At 35.0% G+C, this 24,360-nt stretch overlaps 2 protein-coding genes across 2 annotated transcripts in view; one reads left to right on the top strand and one right to left on the bottom strand.

The window, feature by feature from the left end:
- The first annotated feature begins 617 nt into the window (after window positions 1-617).
- Window positions 618-5,715, top strand: stard5 (StAR-related lipid transfer (START) domain containing 5). Its single transcript, XM_035395061.1, has 6 exons — window positions 618-1,204; window positions 1,412-1,461; window positions 2,311-2,443; window positions 2,850-2,967; window positions 3,508-3,601; window positions 3,986-5,715. The coding sequence occupies exons 1-6, from the start codon at window positions 1,115-1,117 to the stop codon at window positions 4,134-4,136; spliced, it is 636 nt and encodes a 211-aa protein (XP_035250952.1). The 5' UTR covers window positions 618-1,114; the 3' UTR covers window positions 4,137-5,715.
- Window positions 5,716-18,863: 13,148 nt separating this feature from the next.
- The window catches only part of LOC118215386 (cell migration-inducing and hyaluronan-binding protein-like), a 46,809-nt gene continuing 41,312 nt past the window's right edge, over window positions 18,864-24,360 (bottom strand). The window contains exons 23-30 of the mRNA XM_035396121.1: window positions 23,792-24,007; window positions 23,491-23,702; window positions 22,926-23,111; window positions 22,125-22,329; window positions 21,660-21,746; window positions 21,105-21,262; window positions 20,791-20,891; window positions 18,864-19,952 (exon numbers count right to left, since the gene is read on the bottom strand). Coding sequence (XP_035252012.1) covers window positions 19,825-19,952; window positions 20,791-20,891; window positions 21,105-21,262; window positions 21,660-21,746; window positions 22,125-22,329; window positions 22,926-23,111; window positions 23,491-23,702; window positions 23,792-24,007 — 1,293 coding nt within the window. The 3' untranslated portion in view covers window positions 18,864-19,824. The remainder of the gene's footprint in view (window positions 19,953-20,790; window positions 20,892-21,104; window positions 21,263-21,659; window positions 21,747-22,124; window positions 22,330-22,925; window positions 23,112-23,490; window positions 23,703-23,791; window positions 24,008-24,360) is intronic.

Consider the following 24,360-nt stretch of genomic DNA (forward strand, 5'->3'; position numbering starts at 1 on the left):
GTAGTTTGGCTGTCAATGTTCTTCATGTCATCTGGGACCCTGTTTGAGATGACACCGCCTGTTCTGCAGCATATTAGATGCAACGTGACAGGGAAACCCTCCCCTTGATCTCTATGGTCCACTGTGTGTTGTTGGACTTGGATACTCACTGTCCAAGCAGAAAATGACCCAGTTCTTTGATAAAATGTTACATAACATTGCAGTTACTGACACAAAGATATGAATGAGTGAATCATAAAGATATTATATCAATGTTAACCATTTACAGTAATTACAAATTATTGTATTAGTAACTCAGGATCCATTTTAATTCAAAACACTTGAAATCTACAACTCTACGCTAGGCTATTTTGTATGATATAACTCAACGCTTGGCTATATTACAGAGAAAAAAGTATTGGTTGAGGCAAGGCAAATGTGCGACCATCGAACTGGCTACATGTGGTGCAATCCGATTGATAAATTCGATAACCCTGCCAATTCGCCTTTGAGACCGCAGTTTTAAAAAATTCCATAAAAAGGATAAATAGAGAAAATATCGACGTGTGGTATAGTAACTTGCCCGATGGGAGGTGTAGTTTTGTAAATTCTATACGCCTACATATGAACTACTACTCCCAGTGTGCAATTCAAGAAATGTTCGCACGATTGAGGAAGCATTCATTTTAACATCCATTCAGTCTGTGTAATGTTTGTATTCGAACAGTTTTGTTATCCATTTAATTTATTACATTGTTTGTGTCGAGCCTGAATAACTGTTTTCCTGTGCTGTGCTTTTCCATTTATTCATTTTCCATTTGTAACGTTGACGTGTTCATTGTGAGCTTGCCAGGAGTAGAAAACACTATCGACTATTGCCGGGATTTTTGTTGTGCAATCTACCGGTGTTTTTTGCTGGCAAAATATTATGTATATATAATACTGAATGGTGACTGGGTCATTGCATCGTTGTTAAAGATTTGACATTTCTTGTTTATTTGACATTCAATATGACTAATATGTCTTTTCTAGCACTGTAGCTAGCTGCCCGTGCCACCAAGAAATTGTGCCGTGAGGTGGTTTGAGCAAACAGGTAGCAAAGCAAAATCATTGAGCATTATTTGTAGTCATACTTATGGACTATCTTCAAATTACAAATACTGTCGCGGACAGTCTCCTCTGCTACGCCAAGGACGAGAGTGGGTGGAAAACATGCAAGAAAACGGTAATAAAATAAAAGCTAAGGTTGATTTGTTTCATATTTTATCAATATTTCGAAATGGAAACCTATGACGCATCATGCGTGGTAGCGCTTACTTACAGCTGAAAGCAGAGTTTTGCGTAATTTCTTGCCTTTGTTTTGTGGAATAAGATGTAGTATAGACCTAAATGTGTGGCGAGACATAAATCATGTCTTTTTCATCTTCTTTAGAATGAAGTGGCTGTGTGCTGGCGACCATCAACTGAATTCCCAGGCAATTTGTAAGCGTTTCTCTGCCTTCTATACATGTTTATATAGTGCAGTCTGTAAGTATTTGGACAGTGACAGATTTTTGTTGTTTTGGCTCTGTAATGCAGCACATTTCATATGAAATGAAGCCGTAAATATGAGGTTAAAGTCCAGAATGTCTGCTTGAATTTGTGGGTATTTACATCCATGTCGGGTGAACCATGTAAGAATTACTGCCCTTTTTATACATCATTAGTTCATGCAGAAGAAAGCTAACAGTAGGTGCAGTGTTGATTGAAGGTTCAGAATTTGCGTTTGGATTCTGTTGCTGTTAACTCTCAACATGAGGGCCAAATAAATATCTATGGCAGCAAAGCATGCCATCATTGGGTAGAAAAATCTGAATAAATTCATAGCCAAAACATTTGGTGTGTTTGGTATGCTGCAAGTACACACTGGTGAGATCAGAAATGGCAAACAACCTGATCAATTGCAGAAGACCACTGTAGTGGATAACCAAAGAATACTTTTGTCAGGCTGATCAAGAACACTCTCCAGGATGTTGGCATGCAGCAGGTGTTTCAAAAGGTGTTTAAAATAAAATGGCTACTCCAGCATGACCTGAGAGGCCTCACTATGAGATGCAAACCATCTAAAATAGTGGAGTACAGAGCCAAATCAAGAAGAAAATATGTCTTTGTCCCAGACATTATGGAGCTCACTGTATATACATTGTATAGGCCAAGCTTTATCTTTGAGTAATTTCATTTTAGTTTTAAACAATGGCGTGCAGTATAAAATAGGCTATATGTAAATTTATGGAATGGTGTTATTTTGGGGAATATTTGGGCTTTTCTAAAATGTTTATTTTAATATTTCAGGTACAAAGGGGACGGCATTATAAACGGAAGTCCAGAGAAGGTTTGGGAGTGTTTGAAGCCGGTGCCGAACGGAATTCGAGTGAAATGGGACAACAACGTAAAGAAGTTAGAACTCGTTGAAACGGTCAATGTTGTAAGTTTCCTGTGCAGGCCTTTTCTCCAAAGTTAGTCTGTGGGATTGTTGTTCTTGTGGTTGTCATGTATTTATTTATTTTGTAATGGAGGATACTGATTTATTCATGTATATGTTTCAATTGTTGAACATTATACTATACTATTACATTATAACTTTGATTTGGATACATGTAAAAAACACTTTGGTCCAGTTAAATATCCCCCCCCCAAACTCTCATTTGTGCACACTTTACATCTCCCTGTTTAAGGTCATTTTATTTTACGGCGATAAATAAAATACGTATGCCACAATGCGGCTGTAAGCTTAAGCATGTTTGGTCTGTTTGATGCGTTTGTTTTGCTTCTGCGTGTTTGTCAGTGATTCGGAGTGCTGTGTGTTTGCCTTGTCCCCCACTGTCGCACAGGACATATCGGTCTTCAGGACAGTAACGCCCTCTGCAGCTATGGGTATTATAGCTCCTCGAGACTTTGTAGATGTTGTTTTAGTTAAGCAATATGAAGATGGCACCATTACATCCAATGGTGCGTAATTCACCTTATTTGCTTGCATTCTTTCTGAAACCATATTATTGTTATTTTTTTGTTGTCTGTCAAATTTTGATTCCATTTTGATTTCAACACCTTTCATTCATTTTAATTGTGTTTTGATATTTAAAAGTGAGGATTTGTTTATCTTTTTTTTCTTTTTTAATGTGAAACTATATCTTTAAAGTGAAGAACATGTGTCCAAGTGGGAAGTCTCAGCTTATCAATTGTTGCTTTAACTTAATTCTGAAAAATATGGATAGTTATTCACTTTTGTCTCTCAAAAATGGCAATGCAATGGCAATGCATTGCACAATATGAATGCTGTCATCATAATTAGTTTAACACATTCTGGAAGGTTTGTCAGTATTCTGTGACGATCTGTGCAACAAAAAGACTCTTGGGGATGCATTGAATTTAAGTTCAGTGGAAACCTACCACATGGTTCCCTATACAAGTAGACGTAGTGAGTAATAATATCGCTGCATGAGCACGTTACAGTTTGTTTGTGTTCATGTGTTTTCCTTCCTTCGGTAGCTACCCACGTAGGGCACCCTGGCTGTCCTCCACAGGCCGGCTATGTCAGAGGGTTTAACCATCCGTGTGGCTGCTTCTGTGTTCCTGTTCCTGGGTGAGTCTTCGTTTAGACTGAATCAGAGGAGCCTGCAAATATTTGTTGTAAGTGCTACAGCCACGCTTAAGAGGGCATGAAAGAGTTGTAAATACTGCCTCACTAACCTATTTATCTCATCGGTGATTGATTTGATTTTTAAAAAAATCCTTAATATTGACAATGAATTTCAATCTAAACCCCCCCCCCCCCCCCCCCCCATCCTTCAGAAAATGAGGCCAACCACATTTCTTGGAAATTGTCACATTATAGTAAACTGAATAGTTTCCCTGCTAACCCACACACCCTTAAGTTCATGGGACAGAAGGGCTTTGTCTAGAATGCGTCTGTCTGAGAGCACTCCGTCACTCACGGTAGCTCATTTCACGGTGCTTTTGAACACAGGGAGCCGTCCAAGACGCAGCTGTTGAGCTTCTTCCAGACGGACCTCGGCGGACTCCTCCCACGCTCCGTGGTGGACTCCTTCTTCCCCTCCAGCATGGCCGAATTTTACAAGAACCTCGCCAAAGCAGTCAAATCGCTCAAAGACTGCTAATGGATGCCTTCAGAGAAAATATGCAAGAATGAAATTGGCTTATTATGTCTTATTCCATTGCGCTACTTATGTTGGCATTGGACCATGACCTTTCGTCAAAAGTAGATTTTTATTTTTGTTTTTAACTCCTTAGAGACAGTATAGCCCACAGCACCCTTACACACACCACATACTGATTTACCACATTTATAAATAATATCGGCCAGCTACATATTGAAGATTAAATGGCTGGGATCAGATTGAGTAACAAAGCTAGTGCACTACAATGTAGAAATCATTAGAGCATTTTGATTCATCTCACATACCTTAACTTTTGTAGTGTTGCTGATTTCTGGAGTCATTGACTACATATACATGAGCTGCATGTATATCAGAATACACTAGTCTTGTGCAGCTTTTTTGGGAATGGGATTATATTTCATTACATTTCATTACATTTATTTATCCAGAGCGACGTACAGTAAGTACATACTGAAGGTCATTGGAACAACTACAAAACACCAGTCTGATAAGGTACAATACTCATTTTGTAACAGTTATTCATAGCCATGAACACATTAAGTCCAGTTCACACAGTAAACATTTCCATTGAAAATGTTCTATTCGTTATTAATAATGTCAAGAAGAGGAAGAATAATGTTTCATTTTTTTCAGTAATTATTCCAGTTTATCATGGTGTCTATAAAAGGAACAATAAAAGGTAATTCTATCATTTTAATTCAAGATCAAGTTCAATTTACCCCTTCAACATTAAGGCAACAACACTGTTGTGGTTAGATTGAACATCTGTTCCACCAGGGCAGCCAAGCTATTTGCCACATGCAGTTAATCCAGGGAATGATACCTCTCACGTTGTTATAAGTCACTGCTAACACAGTGTTAAATTTTGGTGTGCTACTTCCCAGGGTGTTAAATGAGGGAGTGTTACTGAGCATGAGCGTCCTGCTGATCTTAGTCACAGTATTGTCCCCTGTCTGTCCTAATGCATGCTGCTGTACTGAAAACATTATAGGATATTTTAATAGTGAGGTTCCTTTTAAAATGGCTAAGTGTCTTTCTTCCTGTGCATCATTAAGGTGAGACTTACTGTAGTTCAAGCACCAGTCCTGACTCACAGTATGAGAATGTGTCAATTCCTTCTGTTTGTACAATGGTACATTTGTATCTTGGGAATTTTTGAATACCTTTAATAATATATGTACTGGTTGAGTGTATTTCAATATTTTTCTTGTTATAAAAACATTGCCCCAAGCAGCACCCCATGAACAAAATTTTATGTATGGGGTTTGAGACACACCACTGGCCAGAGACTTGCTCATGTAAATATGTACTCTGTTGTAGCTGTTGAAAAATACAGTAATATAAAATTTTAAAAAGGGAAACTAACATTGAAATTGGACTCTGTTGCTCCACTGGTATAATTTCAGATACCACTGAAGTAAAATAACAGGAAAGGAATGTCTGTCTTTCTTACTTGTACTAAGCGGTTGGAAAATGTGATGTGTGTCTAACTGAGGATGAGAAATATTCTGTGTCTGGGTAGGAGCAGTTTTTTAAATAAATGTAGCAATATCCACAACTTCAGCTGCTAGACACCTGTACTGACATGGGTAATATCCACTAATGCAGGTGTACACCTGTACAGAAACAGGAAATGGCCTCTAATACAAGTATACACCTCAGGAAATATCCTTTAATATACATTTACACCTGTCCTGAAATGAGTAATATCCACTGATACAGGAGTACACCTGTACTAAAACTGGTAATATCCACTAATACCGAAATGGGTTAATATAATTTATATAATGAAATATATTAAACTGAAAAGTGTTCTGAATAATTGTGAAAGAGTGCTTCACTAAAATTATGAAAACACATAATGGTGTATATATTGTATATGTGTGTGTTTGTGAAACAAATTCTCATTTGCTCATTTCACTGTGGTGTTGAATAAAAATAATGTAGCATCCTTCAAAAGGAAAGAAAATGCAAATTTAGAGTTGTTTCATTTCTTTTTGCATATAGGAGTGTGTAGTGTAATTTTTGCACATTTTCCACGGAAACTGATTTTTCATCAGAACTCTCTCCAAACAGATTTTCATTCATTTCATTGTGGCTGTCGAATAAATATCGAATAGCATTCATCTACATGAAAAAACACAGAATTAGAATTTTTGCATATAAGTCTAGTCCTGTATTTTGCTTATTTTCCTCTTAAAATGATTTTTCATCATCAATGTCTTCAAACCCATTTTATTTCATTTATTTAACCATTGTTGAATAAACATGTATCATCCATTTAAATGAAAAATAAGAAATTATACATGCAAAAAATTATACACATTATACACAGGTACATAATTAAAATTAAAAGATTTATCAAGTTGCATTTATTGTCATTCAGTCGTGCAGTGTCACTAAATGAACGCTTTGATGCTGCAACAAGAAAAGGTATGCAGACTTTTGTATACGGCACAGTATTCAGATTCAGTTTTCGGCTGAGTTCACCTCCCGCTGAGGAGAAGTGAGAGTGAGAGAGTGAAGGGCCTGGCCAATGGGATGAGCATACAGTGCCCACACTGGTCATGGGAGGTGTAGTATCATTTAGTATCATGACGAATAGACTGCACTATTTCAGATGCTTATTGTAAACTATAATATTTACTTTTTCTTCAAAAATGCTGCTGAAAGGTCTCCTGCTAAGAGGCTAGTGAGAGTGAACGAGTTACAGGCCACTGCTACAATTCTACACACATTTGGCCAGTGGTGGGTGTTAATGTCAAAGCCTGATTGGTGGTTACTGGTTTCAGTTGACGCTTCTGCCGCGAGAGATCTTAACAGCAGAGACAAATTTGAATATATTTTCTTTGTATTTCCACAAACTATTTTTGTTCGCAAAACCACCACGAGGTAAAAAATGTGAGCACTCAAAACGATATCTGACAGTTAATACTTCAAATGTGGGACTCACAAGCAAAGTAGAACAGTGGTAACGATACTCTTATTTTAACGGGAAAGGAGAGGAAAATACATTTTAAAGCTAAAAATAAGGACATGCTTGTTATCCATTATTTTTCAGTGTGTATTTGAGTATGAGCGCAATTCTATGCAAAATAATTAATGGAAAAGAAACAGCATTTATAAGCAAACACCACATTGGTATGTATAGTAAGCTTTTGTTATATGGTTTTGTGTGTTTTTAATACGAGTACATTCTAATGTCAAAAATGGGTCAAAAGAGGCACCGTTTCCAAAAAGCCTTTTTTTGGTACTGATGGATAGATAAGCATGTTTATAATATGCCTGTAGTGAAATGAATTAATTATAGTGTGTTTTAACAGTTTTATGATCAATAATGTGTTTTCATGGAAAATGGCAAAATACATAAGACTATAGTCTGATGGATTGGAAATCATGTTTATAATATACCTGTAGTGAAATAAATGAATTATAGTGTGTTTTAACAGTTTTATGATTAATAATGTGTTTTCATGGAAAATGGCGCAATACATAAGACTATAGTCTTATGTCAAAAATGGGTCAAAAGTGGCACTGTTTCCAAAAAGCCTTTTTTTGGTACTGATGGATAGATAATCATGTTTATAATATACCTGTAGTGAAATAAATGAATTGTAATGTGTTTTAACAGTTTTATGATCAATAATGTGTTTTCATGGAAAATGGCAAAATACATAAGACTATAGTCTTATGTCAAAAATGGGTCAAAAGTAGCACCGTTTCCAAAGAGCCTTTTTTTGGTACTGATGGATAGATAAGCATGTTTATAATATACCTGTAGTGAAATTAATGAATTATAGTGTGTTTTAACAGTTTTATGATCAATAATGTGTTTTCATGGAAAATGGCGCAATACATAAGACTATAGTCTTATGTCAAAAATGGGTCAAAAGTGGCACTGTTTCCAAAAAGCCTTTTTTTGGTACTGATGGATAGATAAGCATGTTTATAATATGCCTGTAGTGAAATAAATGAATTATAGTGTGTTTTAACAGTTTTATGATCAATAATGTGTTTTCATGGAAAATGGCAAAATACATAAGACTATAGTCTTATGTCAAAAATGGCTCAAAAGTGGCACCGTTTCCAAAAAGCCTTTTTTTGGTACTGATGGATTGGAAATCATGTTTATAATATACCTGTGGTGAAATGAATTAATTATAATGTGTTTTAACTGTTTTATGATCAATAATGTGTTTTCATGGAAAATGGCACAATACATAAGACTATAGTCTTATGTCAAAAATGGGTCAAAAGTGGCACCGTTTCCAAAAAGCCTTTTTTTTGGTACTGATGGATTGGAAATCATGTTTATAATATACCTGTGGTGAAATGATTTAATTATAATGTGTTTTAACAGTTTTATGATCAATAATGTGTTTTCATGGAAAATGGCAAAATACATAAGACTATAGTCTTATGTCAAAAATGGGTCAAAAGTGGCACCGTTTCCAAAAAGCCTTTTTTTTGGTACTGATGGATAGATAAGCATGTTTATAATATGCCTGTAGTGAAATAAATGAATTATAGTGTGTTTTAACAGTTTTATGATCAATAATATGTTTTCATGGAAAATGGCAAAATACATAAGACTATAGTCTTATGTCAAAAATGGGTCAAAAGTGGCACTGTTTCCAAAAAGCCTTTTTTTTGGTACTGATGGATAGATAAGCATGTTTATAATATACCTGTGGTGAAATAAATGATTTATAGTGTGTTTTAACAGTTTTATGATCAATAATATGTTTTCATGGAAAATGGCAAAATACATAAGACTATAGTCTTATGTCAAAAATGGGTCAAAAGTGGCACCGTTTCCAAAAAGCCTTTTTTTGGTACTGATGGATAGATAAGCATGTTTATAATATACCTGTGGTGAAATGAATTAATTATAATGTGTTTTAACAGTTTTATGATCAATAATGTGTTTTCATGGAAAATGGCGCAATACATAAGACTATAGTCTTATGTCAAAAATGGGTCAAAAGTGGCACCGTTTCCAAAAAGCCTTTTTTTGGTACTGATGGATAGATAAGCATGTTTATAATATACCTGTAGTGGAATAAATGATTTATAGTGTGTTTTAACAGTTTTATGATCAATAATGTGTTTTCATGGAAAATGGCACAATACATAAGACTATATAGTCTTATGTCAAAAATGGGTCAAAAGTGGCACCGTTTCCAAAAAGGCTTTTTTTGGTACTGATGGATAGATAAGCATGTTTATAATATCCCTGTAGTGAAATTAATGAATTATAGTGTGTTTTAACAGTTTTATGATCAATAATGTGTTTTCATGGAAAATGGCAAAATACATAAGACTATAGTCTTATGTCAAAAATGAGTCAAAAGTGGCACCGTTTCCAAAAAGCCTTTTTTTTGGTACTGATGGATTGGAAATCATGTTTATAATATACCTGTGGTGAAATGAATTAATTATAATGTGTTTTAACAGTTTTATGATCAATAATGTGTTTTCATGGAAAATGGCACAATACATAAGACTATAGTCTTATGTCAAAAATGGGTCAAAAGTGGCACCGTTTCCAAAAAGGCTTTTTTTGGTACTGATGGATAGATAAGCATGTTTATAATATGCCTGTAGTGAAATAAATGAATTATAGTGTGTTTTAACAGTTTTATGATCAATAATATGTTTTCATGGAAAATGACGCAATACATAAGACTATAGTCTTATGTCAAAAATGGGTCAAAAGTGGCACTGTTTCCAAAAAGCCTTTTTTTTGGTACTGATGGATTGGAAATCATGTTTATAATATACCTGTGGTGAAATGAATTAATTATAATGTGTTTTAACAGTTTTATGATCAATAATGTGTTTTCATGGAAAATGGCAAAATACATAAGACTATTAGTCTTATGTCAAAAATGGGTCAAAAGTGGCACTGTTTCCAAAAAGCCTTTTTTTTGGTACTGATGGATTGGAAATCATGTTTATAATATACCTGTGGTGAAATGAATTAATTATAATGTGTTTTAACAGTTTTATGATCAATAATGTGTTTTCGTGGAAAATGGCAAAATACATAAGACTATAGTCTTATGTCAAAAATGGGTCAAAAGTGGCACCGTTTCCAAAAAGGCTTTTTTTTGGTACTGATGGATTGGAAATCATGTTTATAATATACCTGTAGTGAAATTAATGAATTATAGTGTGTTTTAACAGTTTTATGATCAATAATGTGTTTTCATGGAAAATGGCAAAATACATAAGACTATAGTCTTATGTCAAAAATGGGTCAAAAGTGGCTCCGTTTCCAAAAAGCCTTTTTTTGGTACTGATGGAAAGATAAGCATGTTTATAATATGCCTGTAGTGAAATAAATGAATTATAGTGTGTTTTAACAGTTTTATGATCAATAATGTGTTTTCATGGAAAATGGCAAAATACATAAGACTATAGTCTTATGTCAAAAATGGGTCAAAAGTGGCACCGTTTCCAAAAAGGCTTTTTTTGGTACTGATGGATAGATAAGCATGTTTATAATATACCTGTAGTGAAATTAATGAATTATAGTGTGTTTTAACAGTTTTATGATCAATAATGTGTTTTCATGGAAAATGGCAAAATACATAAGACTATAGTCTTATGTCAAAAATGGGTCAAAAGTGGCACCGTTTCCAAAAAGCCTTTTTTTTTGGTACTGATGGATTGGAAATCATGTTTATAATATACCTGTGGTGAAATGAATTAATTATAATGTGTTTTAACAGTTTTATGATCAATAATGTGTTTTCATGGAAAATGGCACAATACATAAGACTATAGTCTTATGTCAAAAATGGGTCAAAAGTGGCACTGTTTCCAAAAAGCCTTTTTTTTGGTACTGATGGATAGATAAGCATGTTTATAATATGCCTGTAGTGAAATAAATGAATTATAGTGTGTTTTAACAGTTTTATGATCAATAATGTGTTTTCATGGAAAATGGCAAAATACATAAGACTATAGTCTTATGTCAAAAATGGGTCAAAAGTGGCACCGTTTCCAAAAAGCCTTTTTTTTGGTACTGATGGATTGGAAATCATGTTTATAATATACCTGTGGTGAAATGAATTAATTATAATGTGTTTTAACAGTTTTATGATCAATAATGTGTTTTCATGGAAAATGGCACAATACATAAGACTATAGTCTTATGTCAAAAATGGGTCAAAAGTGGCACTGTTTCCAAAAAGCCTTTTTTTTGGTACTAATGGATAGATGAGTATGTTTATAATATGCCTGTAGTGATATAAATGAATTATAGTGTGTTTTAACAGTTTTATGATCAATAATATGTTTTCATGGAAAATGGCGGAATACATAAGACTATAGTCTTATGTCAAAAATGGGTCAAAAGTGGCACCGTTTCCAAAAAGCTTTTTTTTTTGGTACTGATGGATAGATAAGCATGTTTATAATATACCTGTAGTGAAATAAATGATTTATAGTGTGTTTTAACAGTTTTATGATCAATAATGTGTTTTCATGGAAAATGGCAAAATACATAAGACTATAGTCTGATGGATTGGAAATCATGTTTATAATATACCTGTAGTGAAATAAATGAATTATAGTGTGTTTTAACAGTTTTATGATTAATAATGTGTTTTCATGGAAAATGGCGCAATACATAAGACTATAGTCTTATGTCAAAAATGGGTCAAAAGTGGCACTGTTTCCAAAAAGCCTTTTTTTGGTACTGATGGATAGATAATCATGTTTATAATATGCCTGTAGTGAAATAAATGAATTATAGTGTGTTTTAACAGTTTTATGATCAATAATATGTTTTCATGGAAAATGGCGCAATACATAAGACTATATAGTCTTATGTCAAAAATGGGTCAAAAGTGGCACTGTTTCCAAAAAGCCTTTTTTTGGTACTGATGGATAGATAAGCATGTTTATAATATGCCTGTAGTGAAATAAATGAATTATAGTGTGTTTTAACAGTTTTATGATCAATAATATGTTTTCATGGAAAATGGCAAAATACATAAGACTATAGTCTTATGTCAAAAATGGGTCAAAAGTGGCACCGTTTCCAAAAAGCTTTTTTTTTTGGTACTGATGGATAGATAAGCATGTTTATAATATACCTGTAGTGAAATAAATGATTTATAGTGTGTTTTAACAGTTTTATGATCAATAATGTGTTTTCATGGAAAATGGCAAAATACATAAGACTATAGTCTGATGGATTGGAAATCATGTTTATAATATACCTGTAGTGAAATAAATGAATTATAGTGTGTTTTAACAGTTTTATGATTAATAATGTGTTTTCATGGAAAATGGCGCAATACATAAGACTATAGTCTTATGTCAAAAATGGGTCAAAAGTGGCACTGTTTCCAAAAAGCCTTTTTTTGGTACTGATGGATAGATAATCATGTTTATAATATGCCTGTAGTGAAATAAATGAATTATAGTGTGTTTTAACAGTTTTATGATCAATAATATGTTTTCATGGAAAATGGCGCAATACATAAGACTATAGTCTTATGTCAAAAATGGGTCAAAAGTGGCACCGTTTCCAAAAAGCCTTTTTTTTGGTACTGATGGATTGGAAATCATGTTTATAATATACCTGTGGTGAAATGAATTAATTATAATGTGTTTTAACAGTTTTATGATCAATAATGTGTTTTCATGGAAAATGGCACAATACATAAGACTATAGTCTTATGTCAAAAATGGGTCAAAAGTGGCACTGTTTCCAAAAAGCCTTTTTTTGGTACTGATGGATAGATAAGCATGTTTATAATATGCCTGTAGTGAAATAAATGAATTATAGTGTGTTTTAACAGTTTTATGATCAATAATATGTTTTCATGGAAAATGGCAAAATACATAAGACTATAGTCTTATGTCAAAAATGGGTCAAAAGTGGCACCGTTTCCAAAAAGCTTTTTTTTTGGTACTGATGGATAGATAAGCATGTTTATAATATACCTGTAGTGAAATAAATGATTTATAGTGTGTTTTAACAGTTTTATGATCAATAATGTGTTTTCATGGAAAATGGCAAAATACATAAGACTATAGTCTGATGGATTGGAAATCATGTTTATAATATACCTGTAGTGAAATAAATGAATTATAGTGTGTTTTAACAGTTTTATGATTAATAATGTGTTTTCATGGAAAATGGCGCAATACATAAGACTATAGTCTTATGTCAAAAATGGGTCAAAAGTGGCACTGTTTCCAAAAAGCCTTTTTTTGGTACTGATGGATAGATAATCATGTTTATAATATGCCTGTAGTGAAATAAATGAATTATAGTGTGTTTTAACAGTTTTATGATCAATAATATGTTTTCATGGAAAATGGCGCAATACATAAGACTATAGTCTTATGTCAAAAATGGGTCAAAAGTGGCACCGTTTCCAAAAAGCCTTTTTTTTGGTACTGATGGATTGGAAATCATGTTTATAATATACCTGTGGTGAAATGAATTAATTATAATGTGTTTTAACAGTTTTATGATCAATAATGTGTTTTCATGGAAAATGGCACAATACATAAGACTATAGTCTTATGTCAAAAATGGGTCAAAAGTGGCACTGTTTCCAAAAGGCTTTTTTTGGTACTGATGGATAGATAAGCATGTTTATAATATGCCTGTAGTGAAATAAATGAATTATAGTGTGTTTTAACAGTTTTATGATCAATAATATGTTTTCATGGAAAATGGCAAAATACATAAGACTATAGTCTTATGTCAAAAATGGGTCAAAAGTGGCACCGTTTCCAAAAAGCCTTTTTTTGGTACTGATGGATTGGAAATCATGTTTATAATATACCTGTGGTGAAATGAATTAATTATAATGTGTTTTAACAGTTTTATGATCAATAATGTGTTTTCATGGAAAATGGCACAATACATAAGACTATAGTCTTATGTCAAAAATGGGTCAAAAGTGGCACTGTTTCCAAAAAGCCTTTTTTTGGTACTGATGGATAGATAAGCATGTTTATAATATGCCTGTAGTGAAATAAATGAATTATAGTGTGTTTTAACAGTTTTATGATCAATAATGTGTTTTCATGGAAAATGGCAAAATACATAAGACTATAGTCTTATGTCAAAAATGGGTCAAAAGTGGCACCGTTTCCAAAAAGCCTTTTTTTTGGTACTGATGGATTGGAAATCATGTTTATAATATACCTGTGGTGAAATGAATTAATTATAATGTGTTTTAACAGTTTTATGATCAATAATGTGTTTTCATGGAAAATGGCACAATACATAAGACTATAGTCTTATGTCAAAAATGGGTCAAAAGTGGCACTGTTTCCAAAAAGCCTTTTTTTGGTACTGATGGATAGATAAGCATGTTTATAATATGCCTTTAGTGAAATAAATGAATTATAGTGTGCTTTAACAGTTTTATGATCAATAATATGTTTTCATGGAAAATGGCAAAATACATAAGACTATAGTCTTATGTGAAAAATGGGTCAAAAGTGGCACCGTTTCCAAAAAGCTTTTTTTTTGGTACTGATGGATAGATAAGCATGTTTATAATATGCCTGTAGTGAAATAAATGAATTATAGTGTGTTTTAACAGTTTTATGATCAATAATATGTTTTCATGGAAAATGGCGCAATACATAAGACTATAGTCTTATGTCAAAAATGGGTCAAAAGTGGCACCGTTTCCAAAAAGCCTTTTTTTGGTACTGATGGATAGATAAGCATGTTTATAATATACCTGTGGTGAAATGAATTAATTATAATGTGTTTTAACAGTTTTATGATCAATAATGTGTTTTCATGGAAAATGGCACAATACATAAGACTATAGTCTTATGTCAAAAATGGGTCAAAAGTGGCACTGTTTCCAAAAAGCCTTTTTTTGGTACTAATGGATAGATGAGTATGTTTATAATATGCCTGTAGTGATATAAATGAATTATAGTGTGTTTTAACAGTTTTATGATCAATAATATGTTTTCATGGAAAATGGCGGAATACATAAGACTATAGTCTTATGTCAAAAATGGGTCAAAAGTGGCACCGTTTCCAAAAAGCCTTTTTTTGGTACTGATGGATAGATAAGCATGTTTATAATATGCCTGTAGTGAAATAAATGAATTATAGTGTGTTTTAACAGTTTTATGATCAATAATATGTTTTCATGGAAAATGGCGCAATACATAAGACTATAGTCTTATGTCAAAAATGGGTCAAAAGTGGCACCGTTTCCAAAAAGCTTTTTTTTTGGTACTGATGGATAGATAAGCATGTTTATAATATACCTGTAGTGAAATAAATGATTTATAGTGTGTTTTAACAGTTTTATGATCAATAATGTGTTTTCATGGAAAATGGCAAAATACATAAGACTATAGTCTGATGGATTGGAAATCATGTTTATAATATACCTGTAGTGAAATAAATGAATTATAGTGTGTTTTAACAGTTTTATGATTAATAATGTGTTTTCATGGAAAATGGCGCAATACATAAGACTATAGTCTTATGTCAAAAATGGGTCAAAAGTGGCACTGTTTCCAAAAAGCCTTTTTTTGGTACTGATGGATAGATAATCATGTTTATAATATGCCTGTAGTGAAATAAATGAATTATAGTGTGTTTTAACAGTTTTATGATCAATAATATGTTTTCATGGAAAATGGCGCAATACATAAGACTATAGTCTTATGTCAAAAATGGGTCAAAAGTGGCACCGTTTCCAAAAAGCCTTTTTTTTGGTACTGATGGATTGGAAATCATGTTTATAATATACCTGTGGTGAAATGAATTAATTATAATGTGTTTTAACAGTTTTATGATCAATAATGTGTTTTCATGGAAAATGGCACAATACATAAGACTATAGTCTTATGTCAAAAATGGGTCAAAAGTGGCACTGTTTCCAAAAAGCCTTTTTTTGGTACTGATGGATAGATAAGCATGTTTATAATATGCCTGTAGTGAAATAAATGAATTATAGTGTGTTTTAACAGTTTTATGATCAATAATATGTTTTCATGGAAAATGGCAAAATACATAAGACTATAGTCTTATGTCAAAAATGGGTCAAAAGTGGCACCGTTTCCAAAAAGCTTTTTTTTTTGGTACTGATGGATAGATAAGCATGTTTATAATATACCTGTAGTGAAATAAATGATTTATAGTGTGTTTTAACAGTTTTATGATCAATAATATGTTTTCATGGAAAATGGCAAAATACATAAGACTATAGTCTTATGTCAAAAATGGGTCAAAAGTGGCACCGTTTCCAAAAAGCCTTTTTTTTGGTACTGATGGATTGGAAATCATGTTTATAATATACCTGTGGTGAAATGAATTAATTATAATGTGTTTTAACAGTTTTATGATCAATAATGTGTTTTCATGGAAAATGGCACAATACATAAGACTATAGTCTTATGTCAAAAATGGGTCAAAAGTGGCACTGTTTCCAAAAAGCCTTTTTTTGGTACTGATGGATAGATAAGCATGTTTATAATATGCCTGTAGTGAAATAAATGAATTATAGTGTGTTTTAACAGTTTTATGATCAATAATATGTTTTCATGGAAAATGGCAAAATACATAAGACTATAGTCTTATGTCAAAAATGGGTCAAAAGTGGCACCGTTTCCAAAAAGCTTTTTTTTTGGTACTGATGGATAGATAAGCATGTTTATAATATACCTGTAGTGAAATAAATGATTTATAGTGTGTTTTAACAGTTTTATGATCAATAATATGTTTTCATGGAAAATGGCAAAATACATAAGACTATAGTCTTATGTCAAAAATGGGTCAAAAGTGGCACCGTTTCCAAAAAGCCTTTTTTTGGTACTGATGGATAGATAAGCATGTTTATAATATACCTGTGGTGAAATGAATTAATTATAATGTGTTTTAACAGTTTTATGATCAATAATGTGTTTTCATGGAAAATGGCGCAATACATAAGACTATAGTCTTATGTCAAAAATGGGTCAAAAGTGGCACCGTTTCCAAAAAGCCTTTTTTTGGTACTGATGGATAGATAAGCATGTTTATAATATGCCTGTAGTGAAATAAATGAATTATAGTGTGTTTTAACAGTTTTATGATCAATAATATGTTTTCATGGAAAATGGCGCAATACATAAGACTATAGTCTTATGTCAAAAATGGGTCAAAAGTGGCACCGTTTCCAAAAAGCTTTTTTTTTGGTACTGATGGATAGATAAGCATGTTTATAATATACCTGTAGTGAAATAAATGATTTATAGTGTGTTTTAACAGTTTTATGATCAATAATGTGTTTTCATGGAAAATGGCAAAATACATAAGACTATAGTCTTATGTCAAAAATGGGTCAAAAGTGGCACCGTTTCCAAAAAGCCTTTTTTTTGGTACTGATGGATTGGAAATCATGTTTATAATATACCTGTGGTGAAATGATTTAATTATAATGTGTTTTAACAGTTTTATGATCAATAATGTGTTTTCATGGAAAATGGCACAATACATAAGACTATATAGTCTTATGTCAAAAATGGGTCAAAAGTGGCACCGTTTCCAAAAAGCCTTTTTTTGGTACTGATGGATAGATAAGCCAGTTTATAATATGCCTGTAGTGAAATAAATGAATTATAGTTTGTTTTAACAGTTTTATGATCAATAATGTGTTTTCATGGAAAATGGCAAAATACATAAGACTATAGTCTTATGTCAAAAATGGGTCAAAAGTGGCACCGTTTCCAAAAAGCCTTTTTTTTGGTACTGATGGATTGGAAATCATGTTTATAATATACCTGTGGTGAAATAAATGAATTATATTGTGTTTTAACAGTTTTATGATCAATAATGTGTTTTCATGGAAAATGGCAAAATACATAAGACTATAGTCTTATGTCAAAAATGGGTCAAAAGTGGCACCGTTTCCAAAAAGCCTTTTTTTTGGTACTGATGGATTGGAAATCATGTTTATAATATACCTGTGGTGAAATGAATTAATTATAATGTGTTTTAACAGTTTTATGATCAATAATGTGTTTTCATGGAAAATGGCAAAATACATAAGACTATAGTCTTATGTCAAAAATGGGTCAAAAGTGGCACCGTTTCCAAAAAGCCTTTTTTTGGTACTGATGGATAGATAAGCATGTTTATAATATGCCTGTAGTGAAATAAATGAATTATAGTGTGTTTTAACAGTTTTATGATCAATAATATGTTTTCATGGAAAATGGCAAAATGCCTTCTTCATTGAAAATGGCAGAATACATAAGATTATATGTAAAAATAATTCAAAATACCATGTCTTTTTGTTTGTCTATTGTTCTAAACGTGTCATTTGTTTATTATGAGTTATACTGGTGCCTTAATTCCACCATCCTAAACCCAGTCAAGTGTACGTAAAAGATGTATGATCAGCACCCACATGACATCCACACAGGCCTCCTTCAATGTCTGGATGAGACAATTGACAATTTCACAGTCTAGCGGTGCCAGGTGTGGATAAGGTGCTCAAAATGATTGCACCAACATCACCCTGTTACTGAAGGCGCGCAAATAAATACATAAAATGCGATGTGGATGAGAATCAGTGGTCAGTTGCATACTGTATGTGTAATCACTGTATATTTGTCAAGACTCTTCCCACTCCATCTCATTTCAAGTAATGTAAAAAATAATAATAATAAAAAACCTCTAAATAATAGCATTATTAAAACTGAGAATAAAGAGCTTTATTTATTTTATTGTAAACAGTCTTTCAGTCTGAAGTAACGGGGCTGAAGAGTGCCTTATGCCCAGTCTTGTTTATTTCACATATATTTCATGAGATCATAAACAAAGTTTGAATTTGTCGCTGAACTACATACGTCTGTAATATAGTACATTTTTTTAAAGCTTTTTGTTTGTTTTACAGATAAGACAGAAACACAGCAGAATATTATACTCAGAATGCTCAAAAGATGTCCCTTCTAGATTTGCTCGATTGTGCCATTACAATAAATAAGTATAAAATATATCTCTGTTACCAATCTGAAGAATTTTAGAAACACGTTCAACATAGAAAACACTAACAACTCTAATATCCGAAAAAAGACCTGCTATTTCGGCAAACGCATACTTCTTTTTTTCAAATTGAAAAAGAATATTGGGCACTGCATTATTGATTCAAACCTGAAATACACAATTCAAGTCAGGATTAGCTGTAGTTAGTCCAACAGAATAAATTCTCTCTGAGGGAACCAGGTTAATATGTTGGACACTGGGTCAAACGGCCCTCGCTGCAATGCATTACAAGGCTTCAGATTTTCTTTCTTTTACATTTACAACATCCACATATGGCCCACAGGTTCAGCAATGAAGCGATTACATGACAAACGCCACGCTATTTAATCACAAAGTTCGTTCATGATTCCAGTCTCTTCTGGAACGCCTTAGAAGTGGACACCAACAGGACAAGATACAGACAGGGAATGCTTCACCTTTCCAGTGACGTCAAGTATACCCAAAGAACAACACAGTTCAAACACAACAAACTCTAATCACTACGGTCCGCGTGGTCTCGCAGGTGTGCAGGTGCAGTCGCAGATGCAGGTTTTGATTCTCTCAGACTCAGCAGGCTGTTCTGGGCATCCCACAATTCCTTTGGCAACAGTGCCAGGTTGGGGGCCGACCACATTCGGCCCCTCATAACTTCATCTTCTTCACCACAGGGAGAGGCAGGACCTGATGAATTTTAGCGCTCTCCTCATCGGTCACCAGCCGTACCCACTCTGGTTGGAAGCTTCCTTTGAATCCCACGAACACCAGCTTCTCTGTAAACAGAAGCAAAGGTTACTTTCCATGAAGCATAAATGATAAATGACACAAAGAAAGTCGCTTCCTGTTTGAATTTAGGATTGGAAGTACGTCTTGCTTGTTTTTATGAAAAATAAGTTAATATAATTTTTTAAAAATAATTTTATATTATCTGTTTGTTAATATAGAAGTACTCTGTCTTCAGATACTTCTATATCACAGACACCTTGTACCTCAGCAAATTCAATGACATCAAGATCCAGAAAGAAGTCAACGAACAATTGTTTGGAACTCCTAACCTGGATAAACTCTAAACTTAAGTAGTTATCATGTTTCTTCTCCCCTTCCTTGTATGTGCACTGAGTGTATTATGGTTTGTAACGTATCCTCCACCAATAATAGTTATTTATAAGAGATTCAGGTAGCATGCTAGCCTGGCACAGACTTTAAAATTGAAAGCTTGCATCTAGACTCATCAGCAAATTAAGAATAGTTAGGATTGCTTATGAATTTAATTTATTAAATTATGTTGCTCTAAAGGAAAATCACTGAAAATAATAATGTTACTGAAAGAAGGACATGAATTATCAAAGTGACGTAAACTTAAGTTATAAGTTATAAACCAGCAGTTCAGGGTCAATGCTTTGACTATGAATTATTCAGATAATAATATATTCACCTGCTTCTAGATTGAGAATTTACAAATATAAGCACATTTCCTGGACCTAAATGCAGTATGGACATGTGTGACAATATCTCTGCAAATCATGTCATAATTATTTTGAAAACACAGTTTGTGTGTGATTATGCAATGCATAGGCTTTATGAAAAAATCTGTCAGAAGTTCAGTCATACCTTTCAATTTGACACTTTTGTCAGCTCCAAGATACTCAAGTATTTTAGTCCATGGCCCACGGGTAACAAGGCGTCCTTTTGAGGTCATCAACACGATGGACCTGCGCATGCACAGACAGAGGTGACCTCATCAAAATGTGCCATGTTTGTTACCCTCTGGGCCCCATGTAAACAAAAGGAAGTAATCTCAGAGCACACAGAAAATGGAAGGAATATACACCCGGCAGACAGGATGAAGACTTGTGTTTCTTTGACTGGTGTCAGCAAGGCAGGGGAAGGGAGGGGGGAGTGTAAGAGGGGAGGGAGGGTCTTACTCGTCTCTGAGGCCAGAGATGAAGCTGGTGATCTGAGCTGGGATTCCCAGGAGGATGGAGTTCCGAAAGACCTGGCTATCCAGCACCTGCCCCGAATGCCCGTCAATCACTGTCACCTGTACACCATCCTCAGCTTGGTACGTCTTCTGCCCATTCACCTGACAACACAACAGCTAGCCAATGAAAATGCATCTTAAATGGGCGGCCAATGAACAGAGGGGAGTAGAAGTTCAACTGGTAGGAATGCCAGTTGAACTAAATCCTGCCAGTGCTTCTGGCTTTTCCACAACCACTGCTTAGCACAAGCATGTGCTTTTGGACATTATAATCACTTTGGTTTTCATTGGGCCATTTGGGTCAAAGAAGCGTGATCAATTTAGTGGTTGACACTTCTAAGGCACTGACTGTGGACAAGCAAACAAATCAGCACGGTATAAGGCTGTAGTCACTCAGGCTTTTGGCCTGACCTGGCTGGTCTAATGGTGTAAATATAATTAAAGGGAGAGAAAGTTTGTATTGGGGTGTTTATTTGGGTTCAAACACACAGCAATTTACCTCTGTATAAGCATAATCATCTTTGATGTGGAAGAAACGTGTGTTGTAGGACTCCAGCTTAACCTCCAGGAAGTGCTCTGTGGTGCGCTGTTGGAAACAGGAAACATCATTTGATGAACATTTAAATCGTTACAGTAGCAATTATGGTCTTTTGGCTCCCCCTGCTGGCTAACTGCATAAAGCAGAATCCTAAACCCAGGTCTATGCCAATACACAGTACCACTGTTACACAGTTCCCTGTGAGAGCCTATGATGGAGGTCCTATGACACACTGTATGAACATTCCACCCTTTCACATGTGTGTGTGCGTGTGTGTGTGCATGTGTGCATAAAGATATGTCTGTACCTTCTAGATACATTTTTCGGCAAAAGAAAATATATTGTATTACTATTTCACAAGCAATAGTATTACTATGTTACAAGCAATAGTGTAAAAGGTGAGAATTCAGAGAGGGGATTCTATACCACTTGGGCGGCTGGCAGCTTTTTTGGCATGGGCACATCCACGATGGGCATCTCTGCGTATTTGGGGTAGGCCTCAGCCATGCAGTCACTCGGGCTGCTGCCCTGAGGGATCAGGGCTTTGATCTTCACTCGCTCACAGCCGTTAACAGAGCAGAAGGCAAACTCCTCCCTGTCGCCATGAGCACGCACTTTCACAAACAGGAGCCTAAGAAGGGAGAGAGAGAGGGGGACATATTACACAAAATATACTTGGACAAAGTGCAAACTCTGTGTGCACAGCCTTGAGGTAGAGAATGAGCCACGTGATAAACTGTGCTCATACAGTATATGTTGTCCACGAGAGGTTGAGACAAAAGATGCACTTCATCACATGACTTGAGATACACAGGACAATGAGAGAGGCTTCAGTCCAGAGTTAGACTCCCAGTCCTGTGGAACATACAGTACGGGAGGTTTCCAATCTGCTTCAGTGCTGACAGCAGTTCATTATGGCCTTTGATATCCTCAAATGAGCGACACAAAAGCACCTCTCCCACACCTTAAACTTAAACAGGTCTCTAATATAAACATTGCAATTTTATGACTAATGTATATTGTTGCATATCTTCTTATTTAATTTCTGGTTTTTAATATGACGTATTTCCCGCAGCAACCAGCCCTGATGATCCCATGAACTTTATAGAACTTTATGACCTTATTCTTCTATCATGCACTACAGTTCAGCATCAGCAATCAGTTCAGTACACTTCATCCATCATGCTCCATTTCCCCAGACAGCCAGTCGGTCTCAGAGCCTCATACCCAGTCTCCTCGTCCCAGTAGTAGTATCCTCTGGGCAGCTGCGCATGCTCCACCTTCTCCCTCTCATCGGTACTGTAGAAGACTCCAGTCTTCTTGGTCTGCTTGGTGATCCGGTTGTGGATGTCTGAGATGATGGTGAAGGTTGTCCCTTTGGGGTAGCAGATCCCTACAGTGATCCAGTCCTTCCTTCATGGGAAAGGAGCCACAGCAAGAATTTAAAAAAAAGAAATTTAGAGTGACTGAAGAGACCTTTTAGGCCTGTGAATAAACATTCATGTATATGGTTTGTGAACAATAGACGGCATCAGTGTGTAAACCAGGGAAGAGAACAGGGGCCAATGAACACACAGGAAATTCAACTGTCAGCCTGAATGTTAATTAGAGATGAACAAAGCCAATGTGAGAGGATTGAACACATTAAAACTGACAAGATGTGAGCATTGCATGCATTGTCATTTGGTGTGTGTGGGTGTATGTGCATGTGTGTGTGTGTGTGAGAGAGAGAGAGAAAGAGAAAGAGAGTGTGTGAGTGTGTGTGTGTGTGTGTGTGGCCACACATGCTGACCTGTTGAAGTTGATGAGCCATATGACCACCTCTGCAGGTGCAGGTTGGTCCCAGTGCACAGTGTAGCTCTTTGCCAGCATCACCACTGGCTGGAACTGCTGATAATGATTCCTCTTGCCCAGCGCCCCCTGCAGGTCCAGCGGGTACTGCGGATACTCATCCTTCACTATCCTCATGTTGAGATTAGCAGGCTCTCGCGTCTGAATGTAAATCTGCGGAGCCACCAAAAAAAGAGATCAACCTGGGGCTGTTCCCATTTCCGCAGGAGAATTAAGTCTCCGTGACGACGGCAGGGGCTCACCTGGGCGTAATGCCCGCTGCAGATGGCCGCCCGCCAGTCGGGCACGTCCACGCAGTCCGGGTGGCGGAGCAGCCAGTTGTCTTCCTTGACCAGGAAGGCACCGGGGTACTCGCTCACTGACCCGTCCACGTCGTGGAAGATGGTGGTCTTATCGCCGTCCATCTGCATCTGGCTAAACCAGGGCCCCGGCTCCCCAAAAAACACCCGCGAGGTAATCTGCACCCAGAAAAGAGGTGGGATTAGCATCCCCCCATGGTACTGCTGCTTCATACAGAGCAGGTTACCAAACACATAATGTACTCTAGAAGTGGTTTTGCACTTACACACTAACAGGAGTATTAGAACCACAACCTTTTTACTTACATTCTGCTTTTTATTGACTGCCATACGTTTAAAATCATAATTGTGCAGACTAAATATATAGCCTGGATGATACCTGATTAGGACAGGGCTGAATGAGAGGTTATGACTATGTACCTCTTTGCTTTTGGTAATATTGTTTGTAGTTAAATGTTTTTTTTAAATTGTGAATACTGTGGAGATCGAGCCGGTGATACACAGCAAAGTTC

Source organism: Anguilla anguilla, chromosome 16, assembly GCF_013347855.1.
Source record: "Anguilla anguilla isolate fAngAng1 chromosome 16, fAngAng1.pri, whole genome shotgun sequence".
Classification (NCBI taxonomy): Eukaryota; Metazoa; Chordata; class Actinopteri; order Anguilliformes; family Anguillidae; genus Anguilla; species Anguilla anguilla.